The 25,633-nt window shown below is 47.5% G+C and overlaps 2 protein-coding genes across 2 annotated transcripts in view; both read right to left on the bottom strand.

Moving 5' to 3' along the window:
* Window positions 1-1,612: 1,612 nt before the first annotated feature.
* Window positions 1,613-5,354, bottom strand: FOXI1 (forkhead box I1). Its single transcript, XM_036884827.2, has 2 exons — window positions 4,727-5,354; window positions 1,613-3,226 (listed from the first exon to the last, which is right to left on the bottom strand). Exons 1-2 carry the CDS (start codon window positions 5,301-5,303, stop codon window positions 2,667-2,669), a joined length of 1,137 nt encoding a protein of 378 aa, XP_036740722.1. The 5' UTR covers window positions 5,304-5,354; the 3' UTR covers window positions 1,613-2,666.
* Window positions 5,355-23,205: 17,851 nt separating this feature from the next.
* Window positions 23,206-25,633, bottom strand: part of DOCK2 (dedicator of cytokinesis 2) — a 412,382-nt gene continuing 409,954 nt past the window's right edge. The window contains exons 51-52 of the mRNA XM_036884746.2: window positions 24,656-24,777; window positions 23,206-23,787 (exon numbers count right to left, since the gene is read on the bottom strand). Of these exons, the coding sequence (XP_036740641.2) occupies window positions 23,725-23,787; window positions 24,656-24,777 (185 nt within the window). The 3' untranslated portion in view covers window positions 23,206-23,724. The remainder of the gene's footprint in view (window positions 23,788-24,655; window positions 24,778-25,633) is intronic.

Here is a 25,633-nt window from a genome sequence, read left to right as displayed (position 1 = left end):
AGTGGCCACCTCCTTTCTGGGTCAGGCTGGTTTCTCTGGGCCCTTCTACACCCAGTGCCTCAGGCTACTGCACCCGCAGGCCTGCTGTGGAGGAGTGGGGTTTGAGGAGCAGGTGGTCAGCTCCTCTGTAGGGAGGGTTGGATTGCAGGGTCAGGTATGGCAAATTTGGTGGCAGTGGATCTAGTGCAACAGAAGGTCCTGGTCTGGGCTTCAGAGACCTGTATTTCACCTGTGCCTCTGATGCTATCTTCCCGGTAACATTTGTGGACACCCTTCCGCTCCTAGCCTCAGGCTTGCTTTGTGTGCAGCAAGGCGGCAGCCTATGCAAGCTTTCTAAGGCTTTTCATGGCCTGATGCGAAATCCCTTCCCTTCAATTCCCCCACCCACTCCCACATGCACCTCTTCTGCCAGGAGAGGTCTGGCTCCCTGCAGAAGGGGCTCCCAGGACAGGAACTGACTGGTTTCTAAGGAGGTCCACTTTTTCTCTTCTCTGTTTCCCTGCATTTGCTCTCTCAGGTGAGACCTGGGCTCCTCAGCACAGGGTGCAGCAGATGAATCTCTGCCCTGGCTTCAGTGTATCCACATTTGAATCCTGGCTGTGTGTTCTTCATCAAGTTACAGAATCTCTCCAAGCCTGTTTTCTCACCTATAAAATGGAGATAATAGTATTGATTGCAATGGATTATTCTGAGCAATAAATGCAATAAAATTGAAATGTAATTAAGCAGGTCAAGTCCTAACACAGTGCCTGACACATAGTAAACCTGCAATGAGTGTTACTGTTGTGGTCATCGCATCATCGTTATTGTTATTTACTGCCCACCCTCTGTTACTGCAGGGAAATAGACCCTTCCTGCAGGGCGAGTGGGCAGCTTGGCATGGCTAGTGCCAGGGGCCAGGGCACCCTGGCTTGAGCCCTCTGTATGTACGTCCCAGGAGCAGACTCCAAGGAGAAGCCCTCCTACTTCCAGGCACAAGTCCTTCTGTGTGCATTGTGCCAGGCCCCCTAATGAATTGCCACTGTACCTACAGGTGGGCTGCTGTGAGGATAAGAGTCCCCATCTGCATAGCACTTGGACCAAGGCCTGCCCACCCCTCAGAGATTGCAGCCAAGGGCACTGTTGTCATTGCCACTAGGATCAGCCACGTCTGAGGCTGTACTGCAATGGGATGATATGCAGGAGTCCAAAGATCTGGGCATGAACTGGTGGTGGGCTTCAGGCAAGTCATTTAACCACTGTGATCCTCAGGTTTCTCCTCTGTATAATGGGACTGTACCATCCCCTTCACAGGTTATTAATGTGTTAAATAATCACAGCACAGGTATGAGGATTGCATAAGCTGTAAAGACTGGGATATGCTAGTCCATATTTTGTGTTCAGTATAGGTGGGTACCTAGTACATTCTATGCACCTATGCCATTTGCAAGCCTCCCTTTTTTCATTGGGGGCCTTTGTCCTGTCTCCATGCCCTTGTGGAGGAGGACAAGAGCCTGGGTACCCATTTTTCCTCTGCTTCCTGTCCCAAAGCTTTCAGCTCCAGGCTGCACTTGGCCCAATGTTGAGTCAACCAGCAGCTGAGAGACAGGAAAACTCACAAGGAAGGGACACATGCAGATATTTTTTTAATTAAAAACTAAAATAAGAAAACAGACACTTCCCAGGGTGTGCCATGATGAAGTACATACAAAACAAGAGAAAACCCCGGATGCTGCCTGCACAGACCCTTGTGCAGCAGGCTGCTGGCCCCTCCCGAGGCATTGTTTTCTGACATTCACCTCTCCTGGACTATAAAAAAGGAAGGGCTTATTCAGCCTTGTTTCTCTTGGAAGACCCAGCCACCTCTAGCTCACTGGTCCATGACGTGCACACAGGAAGCGGACTTTACAAGACTTTAGTAGGTGGGCAGCACTGGGTTCGGGTAGGGAGCTTGTGGTGCACCCTCCTCTCCTGCTCTGCTCAAGGCCTCTCCAGAGCTGGTGGAGCAGCATCCCCCTGTGGGGAGAGGCTGGACATGCTGTTGGGAAGAGATGTGGGCCTCCTTGAGTGTCAGCAAAAGGAGCCACAGAATAAGGACTTGGACCAAGATGAGATATTCCCAGGGCTGCTGCTAAACGCAGAGAGCTGGAAGGCAGTGGAAAGCTTGCCATCATCAGCTTTCACACTGATCTTAGCTGCTCAACTAATACCTCCACCTTGCCTTTGTTGGCCCAAACTTTGGGGGTCACATAGACTCAGACTTAACTCCTGGTCCTGCCGCTTACTAGTTTGTATGACCTTGGGAAGTTACTTAATGTCCTCAAGCCTCAGTTTCCTCATCTGTTAAATGGGGAGGATCATATGAATCCTGCAGGGTGACTGTAAATAGTAAGTGTGATTGTGTCTTTAAAAAGCCTGGGAAGCACCCAGCACATAGTAAGTGCTCAACAAATGGCGGCTATGGTTACTGGTATCCACTTATCAGAGTTTCCATTGCAAAGTTGTGTGTGTGTGTGGATATATATGTGATAAACAGAAGGCTTACACAATATCCTAGAAAAAGGAAGAATTGCTCTGAGCCTCCTGTCTATGGCTGAACAGTTCAGAGGCCTTGGACATAGGGATGCTGGCATGGAGCACTCAACTGCTTTTCTCTCAGGCATGTCCATCTGGCTCGGGAGCCTGTTCTAGACCTCAGTGCCCTCCCTGGGGTAGAGGACAGTGTTCGTGTTGATGCTGTTGTAGAAATGAGGACTGAACTGGTTGAGGACAGAGCTGCTGTAGCCGAGAGCGTTGGTGGGCACAGGGTTGGCCCACTCACCCCCGCCGCCGTGGCTGCTGAGGTTGGTGAGTGGGGTGTAGGAGCTGAAGTTGAGCAAGTTCTGTGCCATCTTGTCAGTGGGCTCAGGGCTCAGTCCTGGTGTCGCCACAGGGCGGCTCATGGGACTCGACCCGCTCACATAGGCTGTCATGGAGGAAAGGAAGTTGTTGAGGCATGGGGTGCCTGGCGGGGGAGGGGAGGGACGCTTGTCTGTGGAGCTGGTGGCTCCTGGCGAAGTGCCGTCCAAGATGTCCTGGGCCTCTGTGGCCTTGGGGCTGCCCACCAGGAGACTGGTGTCTGTTTTCTCTGAGGCCAAGGAGCCCACGCCAGAGGAAACATCTGATTTTCTCTTCCTCTTCCTGCGGAAATTTCCATTATCAAACATCTTCTCACAGTTGGGGTCCAGGGTCCAGTAATTCCCTTTGCCTGGTACAAAAGTGGGAGAATGAAAGTAAAGAGATGAACAAAATGCTTTGCTTCTGTTCCTCCTTATTGTCATAAACTAAAAACAAAGGAAACAAATGCAGAAGACAGAAAAAAGGCAGGGACAGGGAAATGGAGAAATCCCACACACCAACCACATGGATCTTTATTTAAGCACCTGCCTTGCAACTAGGCACTCCTGGGGCACAGAGGGATAAGCCATGAAGGAGCTGATGATATAGGTCTCTGTAAGTTCAAGTGCCAGGGGAACAGTAGGAGAGGGGTTCTTCCTTTGCTGGTGTACAAGAAAGCTCAGGAGAAGATTCAGGCTCCTGGGAAGTCCTGGGCATTGGGTTTGAAGATGCACTTGAGTCTGGGCTTTGCTCCTAACTGAGTGGGGAACTTTGGGCAAGCCTCAGTTTCCTGGTCTGAAAAGTGGGTCCAGTGTAGCTGACCTTTCTACTTCAGGCTGAGTGTGAGAAAAGATAAATGCTAGATGTGCAAAAAGGTTTGTAACCACTAGGTGTAATCCCAAGGTAAACCCTGAACTCTGCCTGCCACCATATCTTGTCCATGAGTGAGGCCATGCCTTGGGTAGGACAGGTGCCCTCTTCTGAGGGACCAATAGCCTGGCCCTTGTGAGCCTCAAAGCAGGCAGAGGTGGGGCTCCTCTGAACCGTACCCTGGCTTCTTGTGGTGGAACAAGAATGGACTTCAACTCTGGGAAGTGCATGAGTAATTAATCTACTATTCTATGTATGTCTCTGTATTTTAGAAATTCATCATTAAAAAGAAAAGCTCACAGTCTTTGGTATTAGAGAGACGGCCCTTCAGATTCACACTCCATCAGTCATTTCGTTCTGGGTCGCCTTGGACAGGCTGCTTTACCTGAGTGCTATTCTCCTCTGCAAAATGGGTTTAGTAAAAGCTGCCCTGCATGGGTGGATTAAAGGCGATTCTGTAACTAGGGTGACATCACACCATGGCCCTTACTGGTTATTCAGCAAAGTCTCAGAAGGCTTGGGATGCACATGGGCTGTGTGTACTCCAGTCGCTCACTCCCAAGGACTTTCAGTAGCTGGGTGCCAGGGATTCAGATGCACCCTAACAATCACTGCAGTCGCATGGGCACTTGTCAGCTGCAAAGACTGCATTCATTGTCTCGTGGCCATCACTAGCCTGCAAATGAGCCACTGCTGCCATCCCTATTTAGGGGGAGCATCCATATTTATACCATTCCCTATATGAGGAAACTGAGGCTCAGAGGTCTAACCTGCCACAGGTCTCTGATTGGTCAGTGGCCCACCCAGGGTGGAAACCCGAATCTGTCTTCAGGGCCCACATCTCCCCTCAGCCCCGAGTCCTGGGGTCACAGGCATATCAGAACTTTCTAGAATGGGGTGTTGGGGAGGAATGAAGTGAGCCTTCCCTGGGGGCACCAGTGACTTGCCCAAGCAGCGGGCCTCATCCACCCACTCGGAATGGCGCCAGCAGCCCTCTTACCCGGGTCGTCCTCGTCGCGGGGCACCTTCTTGAAACAGTCGTTGAGAGACAGGTTGTGGCGGATGGAGTTCTGCCAGCCAGCCTTGCTCTTATTGTAGAAGGGAAAGTTGTCGGCCACGTACTGGTAGATCTGGCTGAGGGTAAGGCGCTTGTCGGGCGCGCCGTGGATGGCCATGGCGATGAGAGCCGAGTAGGAGTAGGGGGGCCGCACCAGCTTCATCAGCTCCTCCTGCGAGGGGATGGGCAGCCAGCCCAGGTCGCCGCCCCCCAGCCCGGACATGCTGGGCAGCAGCTGCCTCTGCACTCCGTAGGCCTGGGGCAGGAAGGGGCTGCCGTTGGTGCCCGGCAGGTAGGGCGGTGGGGTCATGGCTGGCCCGTTGAGCCAAATGTAGGGGTTGGGGGTGGCCCCATACTCGCCGCCACTCTCGAAGGAGGGGGGCCGCTGAGGGCTGGGCACCCCCTGTGGGTGGAAGAAATTCTCGTAGTACAGGTTCACCTCCGGGGGCTCCTGGCCGATGCTGGGGAACTGGGGACCGCAGCGAGGTGGGGAGGGCGCCTGGAGGTCGAAGGAGCTCATGCTGGGGCTGGGCTGGTCGGAGCCACCTGCCTGTCACCTGCACAGGGGAGATGTCCCTGACAGGTGCTCTGCAGGCCCCAGCCTCCCACTTATACCCCTGCGGGCTTGGCCGGCGGGCGCCACCCAGGGGCGGCCACCTGCCGCAGACCCGCCCCTCCGCCGCCCGCCCGGCCGGAGCCAAGGGGAGGGGGCCTCCCGCGGGCAGGTGCCGCTGGTGCCCAGCTCAGCCCCGGGCCACAGGGGATGTTAACAGGACTGGGCGCGCTTCTTTCCGTCTCTCCCCTCGGATTTTCTTCCTCTTTCCATCTCGGTCTTTCTCCCCACCTTTCCCTGTGTTTCCCTCCATTCTGTCCCATTTGCCTTCTCTCCTCTGGTTTCCCACCCCCCTCCTTCCCCCTTCCCTCTGCGGCCATCCTCTCTGCATCTTACTCTTTGTTTCTTTCCCTCTTTCACATTTTCTTACCCTTCTCTTTGCCTCTTACTTTCTTTCTCTCCCTCCTGTTTCTTTGCTCTGCCTGGCCACTTCTCCCTCCTTATGTTCTCTGAGTTTGTTTCTAGCTCTTTCTGCCTCTCTGTCTCCTCTTGCTCACATCTTGGTTGTCTCTTCTTCTCTCCTTCCTTCCCATCTCAGTCTCTCTCTTTCTCTGTGTCTCTTTTCCCATCCCCTCCGTCTCCTTCTCCTTTCCCACCCTGACCCCTGGCTCTCTGCCCAGTCCCCCAGACTGGATGAGACACATATCAGAAGCTACATTTTTTGGTCTTTGAAGTGAAGACACACTTTCTGGATTTTCTAGGAAAGAACCTGGCTCTAGAGAATCTGAAGAGCAGAAGGGAACTTGGCCTCTGGCCCAGTTTCAATAAGGCCGCTAGTTATTGGGGGCCTCCCTCCCCTGGCACACACTGTAGGCAGGCAGAGAAGGCGCTGTGGACAAGGCCTGGGATTCTCCCAAAGGAGCACAGGGCTCATAAAAATAACAAGAGGAAGAGAGTGTGAATGGGCTTTCAGGGAAAATGAGGGAGAACTGGCACTCTCCAAGTTTCTTTTGGCTGCAGGGACAAAGCTGGCTCCCTGGGCCTTATCTGATCAAAGTTTTTGCATGTTTCAGATTGCAGAGGCCCTGGAAAGCCAAAGGCCAGGAGGAGAGCCATTGACTGCCCAGCTCACCCTTCCCCTCACCCCATTTCTGCCTCAGGCTCCAGAAGCAGGAGCTCCAGCCCCTCCAGCTTCTCTGTGATGGGTGACCAGGCCCTCCCTCTCCGGCCTCCATTCCCTGTCCATGGCCTGGAGATGCTGCCTCTCCTTCATCCCAGGGCTGACTCTGGGCCTGGGGAGTGTGTGGTGGCTGCCTTCTCAGAGGGTAGGCAGCTGTCCCCTGAGATGACTGAGATATTCAGGAGCAGACAGAGATATTTCTCTGGTATCAGCAGATAGGAGAAACTTTCATGCCAGCTTCTCTGCCACCACCTTCCTCTTGCCCTCCTGCCTCTCCTTTATTTCCCCATTCCATTTCCTCCAGACCCCCAGTCTGTGGGGCTGGTCAAGTAAAAGGAGGTCATTTACTGTCCCAGCTGGAAGAGGGGCTTCCCAGGGAATCCTCCCCTGCCTGTCTCTCTGCTTTTCTCTACAGTGGCATCAGGACACGTGTGGAAACCTTGAATGCCAGGGAATGAATCTTATTTTGCAGCATATTGGTGCCCAGAGGATGAGTTTAGGTAACTGAGTGGAAGGGTTCCTTCCAGGCCCTGAGGACCCACCTGTCCCCACCAGGGAACAGCAAATGAGGGGTGATGCTGAGAGGGCCCACTAGCCCTGTGAGGCCTGCTGTGAGCACACTTGCACTTTCTCTCTGAAGAGTAAAGCAAAAGAGGCCACCCTTTGGTTTAGAGGTTCTCTACGAGACCTGGCTTACTGAAGGTGGGGCCCTGGCTTTTCAAAGAACAGTCACACTGGAGCCCACCAATACAGACCCACAGCCTCACAGGTAACCTGGCAACTGCACGTCTGATAGTTCATCCCACAGAATTGAACAGAGCCATGAATTATCTACAGGGGTGTCCACCGCAGCTTTCTTTATGGCTGCAAGAAACTTAACAAACCTGAATGTCCACCAGCAACAAATTGGTTAAATAAATTGGGTATTATCCAAATGATGAAACATTATGCTGCTATGAAAAAATTGATTGTAGAATATTTAGTGATATGGAAAGATGATATGTTCTAATACTATAATTCAGAGAAACAGGGTGCAAAATACCATGATTTTTTTTTCCTGGTAAAAACATATGTTTATACGTGTTTATGAGCTTTATGACTATAAATACCAAACTGTCAGTTATTATCTCTGGATGGAGAGCTGGGTGTGATTTTTGTTTTTATTTTTCTGTAGTTTCTGATATAAATGATTAGAGAAAGGCAAGCAAGCAGGTGAGATTCAATAAAAAAGCCCAGCAAGAGGCAATACAGCAGACTTCTGGCAGACATGGGTGCTGAGATCAGGACCCGGGTTCAAATCCCTGGTTTGCTGATGAGTAGCTATGCAAATCTGACAAGTGTTTTCTTTTTCTTGGCCTTGGTTTTCTCCAGTGAAGATGGGGATGTTGCCATTTAACCCATAAGGCTGTGAGCACTTACTAAGGTAATCAATGTACGTCATTTCACATGGAGCATAGAAAGCACTAGTAAATATTAGTGATTATACAGCATAGTTAATACACATTTGATATGTACAATACATTGCTTAGTTTACAACCTGTCAGGTTAATCATTCCCTTTCAGCAGTCTGTGGTTAGGAGGGGGTGAGCAGGAGGGGGTTACAGTGAGGAGCAGAGGGAGGAGTACTCAGCACAGATGCCCACTGTATAGTCAGACCCTGCCACCTGCAGCTGACGGTCAGAGAGGGCCTTGAGTCACATAACAAGTTCATGTGAGCTGGGCAGGACCCCGTGCCTGCTGCTGGGGTCTCCTCCCTAGAGGTGTTTCTTGAAGAAAGCTCACTTGAACCTCCCTGTTGCACCACGGTCCTGGCTTTTTCCCCTGGGGATCAGGGAAAGCCTGGCCTGCCTTGAGAGGCCTTGTCCATGTGGAGCCTCTGACCTGGGGGCCCAGTGGCTGGGTCACAGCCTCTCATACCCTCTCTGTGCCTGGACCCAGGGTCAGGCTTCCAGTCCAGCGGTGCCCAAAGCCTCCCCCGAGGCCCTATTCCCAATCTTCATGAGCACTGGCTGCAGTCCTTGGGCTGGTGACAGGAGCTGCCTGCTCCTACCCACCCTGGAGGTTTGGGAGTTACAGTTCCGGAGCCCCCTACCAGTCCCAAGGCCTCTGGGAAAAGAGTCAAATGTCTCTATTAAGTGGAGTCATTTTGTGGATTAAATTATTTCAGTCTTTTTAATTTCCCGGAAGTGGAGATCTAAATGCAGGAAGGTAGGCCCTGCTCAAACTTCCGGGGAATGAGGGCTACGTGGTGGGGGCCTGAGCCCGCCTAGGGACCGCTGGGCTGCAGCTTGCAATTACAGCCCAGAGGGAGGCCTTCTTAGTGAGAATGACCATATATGCTGAACCCCAAGTTGGGATGAGGGAACAGAACATGAAAAACATGGGTTCTGGGATTTGGTGGAGCTGTGTTCAAATCCCTGCCTTTCTCTTTGGTTAGCTGTATAAGCTTGGCTACGTTTCCTAATCTCACGAGGCCTCAGTTTGGTTACCTATTAAATGGAGCTACAAATAGAATCTGGCTCATTTGGATTTTGCAGGGAAAAATGATGTGATATGTAAAGTGCGAATCCCCAGATCTGGCAAAAACTGCTGCTGCTGAGGATGAAGACGATGAGTGTGGAGGTCCCAGAAGTTGGATATTGACGAGGAGGTAGGAGGTCCAGCATCTGTGCTCCTCCTGCCAACATTTTGCCACTTGCTCTCTGCCTGGGAAGATCTTGTCACCTGGGGGTGATGCCTGGGGAGAGAGGGAGGCCTGCCACTCTCCCAGAGTGTGTGCCCAGTAGTCAGCTGTGTGCTCTGCCAGGTTCAGAAGCCCAAGCTGACTTATGGCCTGCAGGAGGGGTGAATGTGCCCAGGCCACCACCTCTGGCCTTGACTTTCAGGATTGTGTGAGGAAACAAGCAGGGAGATGAATAATAATCAGAGACAAAAAGGCCAGAGGGGCCTGAACTGGCTGCTGCCGCATCACAGGGCCGTACAGGCAGCAGCCAGCTGACGCTATGGAGCCTCTTCTCCTCAGTAGGGCACTCAGATAGCATCCGATTGTTTACAGTGTCCTCATCTGTAAAATGGGGAAAAACAAAACCCTCGAGCATTGCTTTGAGGACTAAGTTCCAGGCACATAGTACAAACTCAGTAAATGTGAGCTCTTGCTATGGACCCAAGGGTGAGGGGGAAGCCAGTGGGCCACCTGCTAGAGGGGACCACATCCCCAGACTCAGGGACCTCACCTGCCTGGCCCACAATTCTCCCTTTGAGGGGCTTGGCTTCTAGGGCACCTCTCCTTTCTACACATGAAACACAAATAGCTTCTGAGTTCCAGGGCTTCTGGAAGCCTGACAGGGTGGAGATAGGTTGGGAGGGGGAAACAGGGGTTTAGAAGTAGCTGACTTCTAACTTAAACCCTCTGCCACAGTTTCCTTATCTGTAAAAAAGGGGCTTACAAACTGCAGTTTTTCTTCCTATTGTCTATGAATAATTCTCTATGAATAGCTATGAACTGTTATCTGCACTTCCTGTCCCACCTGGATGGCAACCTTCAAGGCAGCTGTCTCAGTATTACTACTTTGGGGCTCTGGGAAGTCTGGCCAGGCGGTAGCCAGGTGGAAGGAAGCTGGTCGTGGTGCTGTGTTGCCTTTTGGCTTCTGGCTGAGCATGATGCTGGAGAAACACAGATCAATACCGCCTTCTGGTGGCCATCTCTTTAGAGGCAGGGAGCAGAGTGCAGAGACCACATGACATTTCAAGGCAGTGCCTGAGGATTTCTGAATCTCTGTAAGGAAGAAGCACCCAGAATGAACAGCAGCCTCAAAGAGAAGATGTGCCCCTGTAGGAAAACAAAACACCTTAACTCCACTGTGAATAGTGGGAACTGGGTTGGCAATGGGGCCAAATGTGTTAGAAGTCAGCCTTGTGGCTGTTGGACTGGCCTGGATTCAAATATGACTCCTCCAGTTATATTTTCTGAGTGCCTTGCTGTTGTTTAACATCGGAGCCTCTGTTTGCTCATCTGTAAAATGAGGGTAACCAGGGCTACCGCCCTCAGAGGGCTGTTGCAAGGACTGAATGAGACAATGTAAGAAATGCCTCTGGAGTGATGCTTGGCAATAATTTATTCCTTCACTTTTTCTGCAGACACCCATCAATTGTCTCCATTTCCGGGGTGTGCAGGATACTGTCACAGTCAGTGTTGAGGCTCACACTCCTTGTGATTTGCCATCTTTGTGCAGTGCCTGAACTGTTTGATTTACTTGTAATTTTAAAATTGGCTCTTGCACTCTTTGTTTTTACTTAATAAATTTATTTTAAAGATGAATTGCATAAGACTTCTGGAAGTGACATCAGTAATCAGTATCACTTGGCATAAATAAAATGAGAATAACTCACCTTTATTTGGTGCTCACATTGTGCTGGGCACAGTCTGAACTCCACCGTGTTATCTCCTTCAGTCCTCATGGCAACCTTGGGAGGTATATACTGTAATTATCCCTACTTTACAGATGAGGAAACTGAGGTAGTCCAGGCCTGAGCTTGCTCACTCTGCTGGAAGGTGAGATCAGCAAATATTAGGGTGGTGATGAAACACCAAGGACTTTTTGTTTGAAGAAGGCCAAAGGATTGGAAGAGAATTGGAAAGGGAGCCATTTTTCTCATCATGACTGTGGTGGGCAGAATAATGACCTCTCTCCAAAGATATCAGTGTCCAAATCCCCAGACTCTGTCTTCCAAGGAACCTTGCAGAAGTCACTACGTTAAAGATCAGATGGAGCGATTACCTTGAACTATCCAGGTGGGCCAGTGTAATGAGAATTGCCCTTATAAGAGGGAGACATGGAGGTTTAACAATGGAAGATGTGACAATGGATGTAGAAATTGGGCCATGTGGTCATGAGCCAAGGAGAGTTGAATGCCTTTAGAAGTTGGAAGAGGCAAGGAAATGAATTGTCCCCTGCAATCTCTGGAAGGAACCAGACCTGCCATCACCTCGATTACCCATAAGACTTATCTTGGCTTTCTGACTTCAAGAACAGTAAGAGAATACATTTGTGTTGTTTTAGCCCCTAAATTTGTGATAATTTGTTACACTAGCAATAGGAAACCAACTGGATTCTACGTTACTAAATCCGCTAAGGCTTTCCTCCCACCCCTCAGTGACCTTTGTCCTACGCCTAGGGAAACAGAGTCTGCTCAACAAGGGGTTCCCCTGCCCTTTCCCCCTTTTTCAACCCTCCCTGTCTCTTCAGGTCCTCCACCCATTTTTTAATCTGGTTATTTGTTTTTTTGGTGTTGAAGCCTATGAGTTCTTCATATATTTTGGATGTTAACCCCTTATCAGATAATCGTTTATGAATATTTTCTCCCATACTGTAGGATGCCTTTTCGTTCTGAAGATGGTGTCCTTTGCTGTACAGAAGCCTTTAAATTTGGTGTCATCCCACTTGTTCATTTTTTATTTTGCTTCCCTTGCCTGAGGAGATGTGTCCAGGAAAAAATTGATCATGCTTATTTATGTTCAAGAGATTTTTGCCAGGCAGCCACATTTCAAGGAACTAATACCTTTCTAAATGTTCACTGGTTTAAACATTTTGTAATTAACATTAGATTTTTTAGAACATTTAACACCAAATATGTTGTTCTTTTACATTTTCAATTATTTTTCAGATCTGTGTGAATTTGTAGGTCTGTCATAGGGACTGATTTTTCATAAAATCTACTTTCCTCCCCCAAATTCATAAATATTCATATATAACTGGATCCAACTTTCTGAAGTTTTTCACTAGAGTCATTAAGAATTGAATCTGTGAAAAACATATGGTTAATTGTGCTTATTATTATAAGAGTTTGGGTTATAAGCCCTTATTATAAGGGTTATTATTGGAAACCTCTCAGTAAATAGAACATAATAATATTTTGTAAATCAGTATGAAAGTCACCCAGCACAGTACTGCGCTGCAGTTTGCCTCTTCTGTACTCTGCACTGGGTCCCTGAGGGCAGGAGGAGCCCGCCCTAAACTCCCTGCCCCATGCCCTCAAAGCGGGCAGTTTCCCTCAGGACCAGTGCCTCTGTTCTTCCCCTGACCCACACTCCTCCTTCTTGAGTCTACCCCAGGCAACAATCTGTGAAGACAGAACTGGTCCCTCCCTTTTCTGGTACCTCTTACCCACTCCAGGGTCTCACCCCAGTGGTCTTCCTCTGAGCAGTATTTGCACTTCTCATCTGCCACATCTGCCACTCACAGCGCTGTCCTGTGGTGTGTTTCTGTCCTTGGAACATTTGAACCTTGGACAGCAAACTGGTGGTTGCTTTGCATCAACTATCCCCGACGCATGAGCTCCACACAGGCAGGGTGCCATTCTTTAGCTCTTGATCTCAGGACAGTGATCTCTAATGAGTACAAGCGTCAAGCTCTACTGGATTGTCTTTTCTTCGGGAAAGCAAAAGTGAAATTTTCTGGACTCAGTAGCCCTTTATGATAATCACAGCACATACCTTTAAGAATCTAAAGCAAAGCTATGTTCTCCTTGATCCTGTATTTAAAAAATAGCTCCCAGAGTGCTACTGGGTCCTAGCAGAGGCAGAACACCTCCCTGGAGGACACCGAGCACCAATGCAGTGTTCACCAGGGGTGTCTCCAAGTCATCAGGGGGGTAGACATGGCAGAGATTCATCATATTATGGAAGTGGAAGATTGGAATCTGCATCAAGGAAGTCTAGAAGGTATGAGTTAATTATGTGATCCACTGGCTCAGAATCCCATGGTATCTCCTTTTGCTTCACTGATGTCTCTCCTTCAGCCCACACCTGTGGCCTCCTGGAGGGGTTACCTGTGGGGAAGAAAATGACTAATACCTTGCTTATGGACAGGCAGACCTACCGCACTGGTGCTAGTCAGGAATGGACTGGATTTTGTGGCCGTGTTACAGCCCCACTCAGGGCTGGATGGAAAGCCTCCCAGGGGCAGAGCAACATGCAGTACACTTGGCTGTCCTCTTTATTAGTAGAGGGAGAAATAAGCTGAGCTATCCTGGGCAGTAGAGAGAATGGCTTGGCTTGTTGGTCAGAGGACTGAAAAGGAGAGTACTGGAAGATCGCTGAGTGGGGTCCAGGGAAGAGGTACAGGCATAGTCCAGCAGGAGATCCAGGTTGTAATGCCCACAGAAGAACTGTAGATCAGAGGACGGGAAAGACTGGTCCTGTCAGTCAGCCTTGCTGCCCAGCTACCGCCTGCTTGCTCAGTGGGCCCAGGAAGCAAGCAGGGACAGAGGCTCTGCTTGGGCCCAGCAACATGGGATCCTTTCCATCAAAGATGATGTCATTATTGCTACCTTGCATGTCCTACCTGCCAGCAACAGAGACTGACACTAATGAGACATGGCTCAATTCCTCAGGCAGCAGAGTAGCTCCCCACCTCCCATTGCTCCCTACCCCCTTTCCCCCTTTCTTACACCCCAGGAGGGCACCCAGCCCCTCAAAAGCATGGGCATTCAGTCATTGCCTGAGGATCGGTTTGCTTGGGAACTGGAGCTAGGACAGGAAGGCAGAGGCACCCAGGGTTCAGAAGGAGCATCAAATAGACGTGTTACAGGTTAGGATGTCTGGAGGGCAGAGCTCAGCCTGATTTTAGATGCCCGGAAGGCCATTTGCTTCTCTGAATTTCTCTCCTACTTTCTGACATAAGCCTGAAGACCTGGAAGAAGGAAGGAAGGAAGGCTTCCAGTCTATGCTTAGAGAGAAGGCTCCAAGTGCCCTCCCCAAAGGAGAGGAGACTTAGTGCCCCAGATCCCTCTAAAGCGTGAATGGCAGGTATCTGCCCTGTGTCAAAGGCAGAGGAAGGGAAAGTAGAAAGCAAAGGTTTCTGGGTGCCTAAAAAGAGGGTGAAGGAGTATCCCCGAAAGCCAAGTACCTGGAAGGAAACCAGGCTGAGTCAAGCAGGCCTGATTCCAGAGCGGGTCCTGCTGGTCACAGCTGTGTGGCCTTGGGTGAGACATTTAACTATAAATGAGAGGGTTGGATGAAAAGGTGTCTAAGGGTATCTAAAAACTGCATCAGGAAAGGCAAAGACACAGCAAGTGGCTCCTTCCTCCCACTCCCCCACCATCCCAGGCCAGCCCACCCTCCCTCCCTGGGAGCTCTGAGGCACACATACATGCTTCCTTGGCATTAGTAACCACTTTGGACAGACCTGGCTTCCCAGAAGGGAACAGCCCATGGCGCCAGGGAGCGGTGTTCTGGAGACACAGCCCCGACCCTCACTTATCCTGGGTGCCATGATTGCCGTTGTGGGGAAACTTTCAAAACAGGTATAGGACGTGCAGAGTCTGCCACTGCTGAGGTCAAAGGCCAAAAGTGCACAGGTAGATTCAGGTCAGAAGTGAGATTAAAATAAGGATTAAGAGCCTAGAAGCAGATGCAGCTGGCTGCCCCCGGCTCGCTGGGTGACGAGGGTGTGAGGCCAACTCCCCAGGCCTGGGTTTTCCATGTGTGGTTGGAGCTTCGACCTTCCTGGTGGGACTGGTGTGAGGATCTGGGGAAAGGATGCACGGGCAAGTGCCCCAGCAACGGCAGCTGTGTCATTAGTGTTGTTTTGTTATTATTGCTGGTGGTGTTGCCTTGTACCTGCAGCGCCCGGAGTTCTGCCACAGCACCGGGCAGGCTGTCAACCTGGGGACAGTCCTGATGAAATGAGATTCGACTCACACTTTAAATAATCATCCAGTTTCCCTTTTTCCTCCATTTCTGTGGGAAAAGGAGAAGTGCCCAAGGCCCCGTCAGGCTTGGTAAACAGCCCACAGATGCTGGCAATTGTCAGAAAAGGGCACTCAGAAATATTATGATCAGGACCACACGCTGTTGAGTGAGCAGATCAGAGCCACGGAAATTTTGGAGGTTAAAGCTGATTTTCCCAGAACGTAGCAAGAGTCTCTGAGTCTGGGAGTTTTGCAAGACTCCTTAGTGTGAAATGACACTTGCACTTTCAAGGCATAGGATCTGGTTTTCCGCAGCTGTGGGAAAAGGGGAGACCGTTTTCTTGTCTTTGCTGACATTTTTTCCCACTAGTTGGAGAAACAGACATTTTGAGATTAAACATTGGGATTTCATTAACATGCCCTGAGAGGAAAAGCAGGACTCAGAAGCTCAGTCCTACAGCTTGGACACGAAAGGGCAGAACAGGATGCACAGGGGCAATGGGGGCTTACCAACTGTGAAGGCGTGGAGATGCCCCCAAGCTTTCAGCTCCTCTCCTTCTTGGGAACATTCCTCTGTCCACATGCACTTTCCTCGCCCATTAGAAAGTAAATTCAGTCAGATTCCCAGCCTCCACTGGACCCCACCCTAGGGAACTCTCGCTGCAGACAAAACCCCACTCACCACCATAAAAGAATATTTTGGAGTTGAGGGAATTGGAAGCTGGGCCGGCACCAGGAAGACACTGCAATGGGCAAAGTCTACAGGACTCAGGATGTTCTGTCATGAAGGTGCCAGCAGATAGCACAGCGTGGGGGCTTCCCATCCAGCTGTCCAGTTGGAATCCCAGACTTTCTACTGACCAAGGGTAGGATTTTAAGTCATTTTATGCCTCTCTGCCTCAGTTTCTTCATCTGGGTAATAATCATACCCACTTCTTAGGGCTGCTATCAAGATTTGAGATTCTTTTTTTATTTATGTATTTATTTTTATTAAGGTATCATTGATATACACTCTGATGAAGGCTTCACATGAAAAACATTGTGGTTACTGCATTCACCCATATTATCAAGTCCCCTCCATATCCCATTGCAGTCACTGTCCATCAGCGTAGTAAGATGCCACAGTCACTACTTGTCTTCTCTGTGCTACACTGTCTTCCCCTTGACCACCACACACCATGTATACTAATCATAACACCCCTCAATCCCCTTCTTCCACCTTCCCCACCCACATGTTCCCTCCCCACCCCTTTGGTAACCACTAGTCCCTTCTGGGAGTTTGTGAGTCTGCTGCTATATTGTTCCTTCAGTTTGCTTCATTGTTACACTCCACAAATGAAGGAAATCATTTGGTACTTGTCTTCCTCTGCCTAGCTTATTTCACTGAGCATAATACCCTCCAGCTCCATCCATGTTGTTGCAGATGGTAGAATGTGTTTTCTTCTTATGGCTGAATAGTTTTCCATTGTGTATATGTACCACATCTTCTTTATCCATTCATCTACTGATGGACACTTAGGTTGCTTCCATATCTTGGCTATTGTAAATAGTGCTGCAATAAACATAGGGGTGCATATGTCTTTTTGAATCTGGGAACTTGTTTTCTTTGGGTAAATTCCTAGGAGTCGAATTTCTGGGTCAAAAGGTATTTCAATTTTTAGTTTTTGAGGAACTTCCATATTGTTTTCCACAATCGTAGAACTAAGTTACATTCCCACCAGCAGTGTAGGAGGGTTCCCCTTTCTCTGCATCCTCACCAGCATTTGTTGTTCCTAGTCTTTTCAATGTTGACCATCCTAACTGGTGTGAGATGATATGTCATTTGTGGTTTTAATTTGCATTTCCCAGATAATTAGCGATGTGGAGCATCTTTTCATGTGCCTGTTGGCCATCTGAATTTCTTCTTTGGAGAATTATCTGTTCATATCCTCCACCCATTTTTAAATAGGATTATTTGCTATTTGGGTGTTGAGGAGTGTGAGTTCTTTATATATTTTGGATGTTAACCCCTTATTGGATATGTCATTTACAAATATATTCTCCCATACTATAGGATGCTTTTTTGTTCTGTTGATGGTGTCCTTTGCTGTACAGAAGCTTTTTAGCTTGATGTCATCCCATTTATTTGTTTTTGATTTTGTTTCCCTTGCCTGAGGAGATGAGTTCAGGAAAAGTTGCTCATGTTTATATTCAAGAGATTTTTGCCTATGTTTTCCTCTAAGAGTTTTATGGTTTCATGACTTACATTCAGGTCTTCAATCCATTTCGAGTTTACTTTTGTGTATGGAGTTAGACAATAATCCAGTTTCACTCTCTTACATGTAGCTGTCCAGTTTTGCCAACACCAGTTGTTAAAGAGGCTGTCATTTCCCCACTGTGTATCCATGGCTCCTTTATCATATATTAATTGACCATATATGCTTGGGTTTATATCTGGGCTCTCTACTCTGTTCCATTGATCTATGGGTCTATTCTTGTGCCAGTACCGAATTGGCTTGATTACTGTGGCTTTGTAGGAGAACTTGAAGTCAGGGAGCATAATTCCCCCAGCTTTATTCTTCCTTCTCAGAATTGCTTTGGCTATGCAGGGTCTTTTGTGGTTCCATATGAATTTTTGAACTATTTGCTCTAGTTTGTTGAAGAATGCTGTTGGTATTTTGATAGGGATTGCATTGAATCTACAGATCGCTTTAGGCAGGATGGCCATTTTGACAATATTAATTCTTCCTATCCATGAGCATGGGATGTATTTCCATTATTGGTGTCTTCTTTAATTTTTTTCATTGAGTGTCTTGTAGTTTTCAGGGTATAGGTCTTTCACTTCCTTGGTTAGGTTTATTCCTAGGTATTTTATTCTTTTTGATGCCAAATGGAATTGTTTTCTTGATTTATCTTTCTGCTAGTTAATTTTTAGTATATAGGAATGGAACAGATTTCTGTGTATTAATTTTGTATCCTGCAACTTTGTTGAATTCAGTTATTAGTTCTAGCAGCTTTAGCATGGATTCTTTAGGGTATTTTGTGTACAATATCATGTCATCTGCAAACAGTGACAGTTTGGCTTTTTCCTTACCAATCTGGATGCCTTTTATTTTTTGGTGTTGTCTGACTGCTGTGGCTAGGACCACCAGAACTATGTTAAATCAAAGTGGGGAGAGTGGGCATCCTTGTCTTGTTCCTGATCTCAAAAGAAAAGCTTTCAGCTTCTTCCTGTTAACTATGATGTTAGCTGTGGGTTTGTCATAGATGGCCTTTATTGTGTTGAGGTACTTGCCCTCTATACACATTTTGTTGAGAGTTTTTATCAGGAATGGATGCTGAATTTTGTTGAATGCTCTTTCAGCATCTATGGAGAAGATCATGCTGTTTTGGTCCTTCTTTTTGTTGATGTGGTGGATGATGTTGATGGATTTTTGAATATTGTACCATCCTTGCATCTCTGGTATAAATTTTACTTGATTATGATGGATGATCTTTTCGATGTATTTTTTAATTTGATTTGCTAATATTTTGTTGAGTATTTTAGTATCTATGTTCATCAGGGACATTGGTATGTAATTTTATTTTTTGTGGTGTCTTTGTCTGGTTTTAGTATTAGAGTGATGCTGACCTCATAGAATTTGTTTGGAAGTATTCCCTCCTCTTCTATTTTTTGGAAAACTTTAAGGGGGATGGGTATTAGATCTTCACTAAATGTTTGGTAAAATTCAGCAATGAAGCCATCTAGTCCAGGGGTTTTGTTCTTAGGTAGCTTTTTGTTTACCAATTCAATTTCATTGCTGGTAATTGGTCTGTTCAGATTTTCTGTTTCTTCTTGGGTCAGACTTGGAAGGTTGTATTGTTCTAGAAAGTTGTTCTACATTATTCAGTTTGTTAGCATATAATTTTTCATAGAATTCTCTAATAATTCTTTGTATTTCTGTGCTGTTCGTATTGGTTTTTCCTTTCGCATTTCTGATTCTGTTTATGTGTGTAGACTCTCATTTTTCTTGATTAGTCTGACTACAGTTTATCTATTTTATTTATTTTCTGGAAGAACAAGCTCTTGCTTTCATTGATTCTATTTTTATTCTTCTCGATTTTATTTATTTCTGCTCTGATCTTTATTATGTCCCTCTTTCTACTGACTTTGGGCCTCATTTGTTTTTCTTTTTCTAGTTTCATTAATTGTGAGTTTAGACGGTTCATATGGGATTGTTCTTCTTTCCTGAGGTAGGCCTGTATTGCAATATACTTTCCTCTTAGCATGGCCTTTGCTGTGTCCCACAGATTTTGCGGTGTTGAATTTTGTTGTCATTTGTCTCCATATATTGCTTGATCACTGTTTTTGTTTGGTCATTGATCCATTGATTATTTAGGAGCATGTTGTTAAGCCAACATGTGTTCATGGGCTTTTTGTTTTCTTTGCGTTATTTATTTCTAGTTTCATACCTTTGTTGTTTGAGAAGCTGGTTGGTAAAATTTCAATCTTTTTAAATTTACTGAGGCTGTTTTTGTGGCCAGTATATAATCTATTCTTGAAAATGTTCCATGTGCACTTGAGAAGAGTGTGTATCCTGCTGCTTTTGGGTGTAGAGTTCTGTAGATGTCTGTTAGGTCCATCTGTTCTAATGTGTTGTTTAGTGCCTCTGTCTCCTTACTTATTTTCTATCTGGTTGATTTGTCCTTTGGAGTGAGTGGTTGTTGAAATCTCCTAAAATGAATGCATTGCTTTCTATTTCCCCCTTTAATTCTGTTAGTATTTGTTTCATGTATGTAGGTGATTCTATGTTGGTGCATAGATATTTATAATAGCTATATCCTCTTGTTGCACTGACCCCTTTATCATTATGTAATGCCCTTCTTTGTCTCTTGTGACTCTGTTTTGAAGTCTATTTTTGTCTGATACAAGTACTGCAACTCCTGCTTTTTTCTCCCTATTAGTTGCATGAAATATCTTTTTCCATCCCTTCACTTTTAGTCTGTGTATGTCTTTGGGTTTGAAGTGGATCTCTTGTAGGCAGCATATAGGAAGGTCATGTTTTTTTAATCCATTCAGTGACTGTGTCTTCTGATTGGTCCATTCAGACCATTTACATTTAGGGTAATTATTGACAGGTATGTACTTATTGCCATTTCAGGTTTTAGATTCATGGTTACCAAAGGTTCAAGGGTAACTTCCTTATTATCTAACAGTCTAATTTAACTCATTTAGTATACTATTACAAACACAACCTAAAGGTTCTTTTTTTCCTCCTTCTTCTTCATCTTTCATTCTTTTATATATTAGGTATCATATTCTGTATTCTTTTTCTATCCCTTGACTGACTTTGGGAGTGGTTGAATTGATTTTGCATCAGGTTATTAATTAATTGGTCCACTTTCTTTACTATGTTTTTATTTTTCTTGGTGACAGCTATTCAGCCTTAGGAACACTTCTATCTATAGAATTCCCTCTAAGATAAACTGTAGAGATGGTTTATGGGAGGTAAATTCTCTCAGCTTTTGCTTATCTGGAAATTGTTTAATCCCTTCAAATTTAAATGATAATCTTGCCAGGTAGAGTATTCTTGGTTCGAGGCCCTTCTGCTTCATTGCATTAAATATATAATGCTACTCCCTTCTAGCCTGTAAGGTTTCTGTTGAGATGTCTGGTGGTAGCCTAATAGGTTTTCCTTTGTATGTGATCTTTTTTCTCTCTCTGTCTGCTTTTAATACCGTCTTTATCCTTGATCTTTGCCATTTTAATTATTATATGTCTTTATGTTGTCTTTCTTGGGTACCTTGTGTTGGGAGATCTGTGTACCTCCATGGCCTGAGAGACTATCTCCTTCACCAGATTGTTAATGTTTTCAGCAATTACCTCCTCAAAGACACTTTCTTTCCCTTTTTCTCTCTCTTCTTCTTCTGGTACCCCTATAATGTGAATATTGTTCCATTTGGATTGGTCACACAGTTCTCTCATATTTTTTCATTCCTAGAGATCTTTTTTTCTCTCTGTGCCTCAACTTCTTTCTTTTCCTGTTCTCTAATTTCTATTTCATCTACTATCTCCTCTACTTTATCTAATCTGCTTTTAAATCCCTCCATTGTATGTTTCATTTCAGATACTGTGTTCTTGAATGTTTGTATCTCATTTCTGAATTCCTCCCTGAGCTCTTGAATATTTTTCTGTAGCTCTGTGAGCATGTTTATGATTTTTATTTTGAAATCTCTTTCAGGAAGATTGATGAATTCAGTTTCACTTGGCCCTCTTCTGGTGTTTGTGGAATTTTGGTTTGACCCAGGTTCCTTTGAGGTTTCATATTTGTATGTGGCACCCTCTAGTGCCCAGAAGCTCTACTCTCTGGAGCTGTTCAGCCCCTGGATCAATGGTGGGGGTTGCAGAGGAGCAGTGCTGGTGCCTGTCTGGAGGAAAGAGGTCTTTCCTGCCTCTTGGCTGCAGTGTCTGTCTCCTCTGCCAAGGCTAGTGGGCCAAACATGCAGGGAGAAGCCTCTATGCTTTGCACTTGTAATTGCTGTAGGCAGTGCTGCCCTCTGGCTGGCCTGGGGCAATGGCAGGGACAGCCAGTTTGCAAGCCAGTGCTTGCCAGGAGGAAGGCATAGCAGGCTGTGTATCATGGTGGGGGGCCTTGGAGCTCCATAGCTAGCCAGGGGGATGGAATGCCTGAAGTCCTGAAAGTTCCCAACCTGCTGGGCAGAGTGTGCCCAGACAATTTTTCCACCTGCCCTTTCTCCTGAGCACCAAGCCCTGTGCAATCCTAGCCCCTATAGCAGCCTTCTCACTGTTAGGAAGTCTCTCAGACTGTCCACCTTTCTTTTGTCCCAGAGCAGCCAGATGTGGATCTCTGTTTTCCATAAGCAGCTGGCTTCTCAGTCTGCCCAAGTATTCCATCTGTCTTAGCTTTTCAACACCATGAATCTCCAGAGCACCATGTAATGTAAGTTCGTGCTCCCAGAGCAGATCTCCAGAACTGGGTGTTCAGCAGTCTTAGGCCTCCACTCCTTTCCTGCTCCATTTCTCTTCCTCCCTCCAGTGAGCTGGGGTGGGGGAAGGGCTTGGGTTCCTCTGGATCATGGCTTTGTTACATTACCCTTTTCCTTGAGGTCTGCTGGTTTCCTCAGTGGAGAGTTTGCCGTAGCCTTTCCTGTTTCTCTTTCAGGATTTGATGTATTTGTTATTTTTTTATAGTATATGTGGTTTTGGGAGGAGGGTTCTGTCTCACCCCTCATGCCGCCATCTTTAATTCCCCACCCACCCACCCACATTGGGAAGTTAATTCTTGTCATGTCTCTAACACTGTGCTGGGGAAATTCAGAGCTCAATAAATTTGAGTTATTATCATCATGTCCCATCCCTCATTATCTCTAGAGGGTAAGCCTCTAAGAATGAGCATCTGCCCCAAGGTCTCTAGATGGCCCTAGCTCTGAACCTCATGTTGCCATGCATTTCAAATTCTCCCAGGATTGATTTCCTCTCCAAATGGTGTTCTCAGCTTCCTGTCAATACTCCTCCCAGCCCCCTGCAGGCTGTGAAGGTGGGCCTCTACTTCCATCCTCTCTTCTCTGCCTGGATAAGCTCTTTGCCACCCTTGGGCTTCATATGAGGAGCCTGGAGATTCCTACAAGAAAAGCTACCACTTTTGACTGATTGACAAGATACAAAGCCTGGACAATTAGCCCACTGGACCTCAGCCATCTCTTTTAGTAACTCTTGAGCATTTGGTTGGGTGGTTTTGCCATCTCTTTTCAGCAGAGAAGAATGGGAGTATCAAATGCTCCACTATGCAGATTACAGAAGGAAGATTCTCGCATCCCTGTGCCCCAGCACTCAGCCTCTAAGGAGCTGGAGTTCTGAGGATTCTTAGGAGTGGCATAAATGGAGAGATTCTGCAGTGGGACAGGCTGGAACCAGGTCCCTTAAAATCACTGCAGGACTTGGGTTGCCTGCCTTCCTGACCCTCACCTGCCCAAGCCTGGACTTGAGGAATTCAGCTGAAAGAATTATGCAACAAGGCATACTTGAACCATGGAACCATTTTTATTGTCAGTAAGAAATAGTAACACTTTGGGGACAATCAGCTAAGAAAAAGACTGGTTGGTTGTATTAAAAAATGTGAAGTACAAAATTGTCAACCAAAAATAAAATAAAAGACTACTTAAGAGGCTTTCTGTTAAGTGTTAGGACTTAGAAAATGAAATAAAAATACAGCTCCTTATACCTAAGAAACTGGGTTATAAAAAGATATGCCTAGGATGCTGGGGACAGCATACTGGGAGAAAGCATTGTTGGTTCCTCATGTGGCCAATGGTCATGGTGGGCTGTCCTCGCCCATCACCTGGACACCTGGATCCCTGCCCCCATGGCACTGGGTCTGCTGTCACTCAAGTTCTGGGGCCTGGATCAGTGCTGTATCCTCGTCTAAGTGAGAGTGACTGGCAGAGGTCTCTCAGTCTTTGAGGCATCAATGTCCCATGGTATCTCTCTTCTGGAAATTCCTCTCCCTGCCCCCAGGTACAGGCCTGGTCAGCAGCATCTCATGGGTCAGATGACAGGAAGTCATGGATCTGCTTGCCTTCTTCACCAGATTTGCTGGTCAGCTTTCAGAGGGAAGAAAATAAACAAACACAACACCAAGATGGATGTCTCGTGAGCACCAAGGTGCAGCTTCTCTGCCCCAATTACACGGACTTCTAAACTGACCCCCACCTGAAGCCCATGGCACATGAGCTACTGTGACCTCAAGTGTATTCAGAAAGGCAGTGCTATGCAGTGGTTAGAGCACACACTTTGCTGTTTCATGGACTGTGTGCACTTGGGCAAGTTGCTTACCTGACAATGTTGAGTCTTAAGAAATCCTCACAGGGACAGTGGAGGGTCAAGTAGGATCATGTTTGGAAAGTGCCTGATCCACTGAATGCTGGTCATCAGCTTGTAGGGGTGGAAGTACCTGAGTTTTGCTTTTATACCATCTTGAAGATCAGAAGTGTTGACACCACCACCATCTTAACCTCAGGCAAAGACCAGCAAAGTACTATAGGAGGTGGCACTCAAGGAGTCAGGGCTTGGGAACTAACTTCTAATTAGTAGGATTTTGTAATATATATTGACAAGGAAATCTCTTTCAAAAAAATTAAAAAGCACTTTCAGCTTCCAAAGACAATCGTCTCCTGTGGTTCTGATGGGTGCACCAAATGCCAGTTAAGGCAAAGGACAGCCTCCAGTTCTGAGGTCTCAGGGCCCTGCGTATCCCTTTGGCATCCCTGCAACCCAGCTGGGGTCAGTCCTGCTCAGAGGAGTGACCAGGGCCCAGGAGCTGTACTCTGGGCATTGCTGACCAGTGCCCCAGCCCTTGGGGGCCCTGATCTTTCCCTGGGAGTGGCCACACAGGTGCCCACACACAGGCCCCCATTTCTTCCTCTCTTGGCATTGCTCTCTTCCCACCCTTCCACCCATCTGGCTCCTCACCATTGTCTTGAAGAACTGATTTACTTTCTTCCGCTTGAGTGTCTTCTTGTCCCCATCTGAGAGAGGGAAGAAGGTCTGGCTGAGGCGGGGGGATGAGCTGGCATCCTCCATCCCGGGCATGCCTGCCACCGAGAAGGGTGGGAGGAAAGCAGAGAGATGGTGTGAGCAGGTGGGCAGAGGATGGGGTGCCCAAGGGATAGGAGGGGCCCAAGGAGGCACATGGGAGACGGTCCAGGGGACAGAGAGAGGATGAAGGGAGCACACGTCATGGTGCTAGGCAGGTGCTGAGGGCCCATGCAGCTGTTCTCTTGGGTGAGGTTTGCCAAACCCCACAGTGGCCTGCCTGCTGGCCCCACTTAAACCTCATCTGAGAGCTTCTATGCTGGCAACATGGAGGCTGAGGTGGAGGAAGGCCCTGGCCACTTGGACCCTGACTTCCTCAGGGGCTAAAACCTTTTGCTTCAAGGCAGGGAGACCATGGGAGCATACTCTTCCTTAGCCTCCCAACACCAGGAACCTGGATTTCTCATTTTCCCTGAAGGCAGGGGCCTGTGGGGAATGCTGGAGCTTACAGCCCCAGCATGGGGTCACACAGACCTGAAAAATCAGCTACCTTCTGACCCTCAGTCTTGACATTGGTAAGTTGGGGGGAAGAGCATAGCCTTCCAGGATGCTGAGAGGGCAGCAGTGAGAGACTGCATGCTCGGGTACACACCATCGCCAGGTAGGGGTCATTCTGCCTGGCGTGGCTGGGTGGTGGTTGGGGGCATGGTTCAAGGGCACAGGGTCTGGGTCTGAAATCCACCTCTGCCACTTACTAGCTGGAGACAGGCAGGAGATTGAGATCTGCAGCGCCTCAGCTTCCTTATCCACCCAGTGGGGCTGATGACATTATCTATCTCACAGGTATGTGTTGAGGTGTAAGTGAAATCCCGAAGGAGAAGCATGAGCACAGAGCCTGGACTGACCAGCCCCCAG

The sequence above is a fragment of the Manis pentadactyla genome, chromosome 2 (assembly GCF_030020395.1).
Source record: "Manis pentadactyla isolate mManPen7 chromosome 2, mManPen7.hap1, whole genome shotgun sequence".
Taxonomy (NCBI): domain Eukaryota; kingdom Metazoa; phylum Chordata; class Mammalia; order Pholidota; family Manidae; genus Manis; species Manis pentadactyla.
This window is presented reverse-complemented; position numbering and strand designations above follow the sequence as displayed.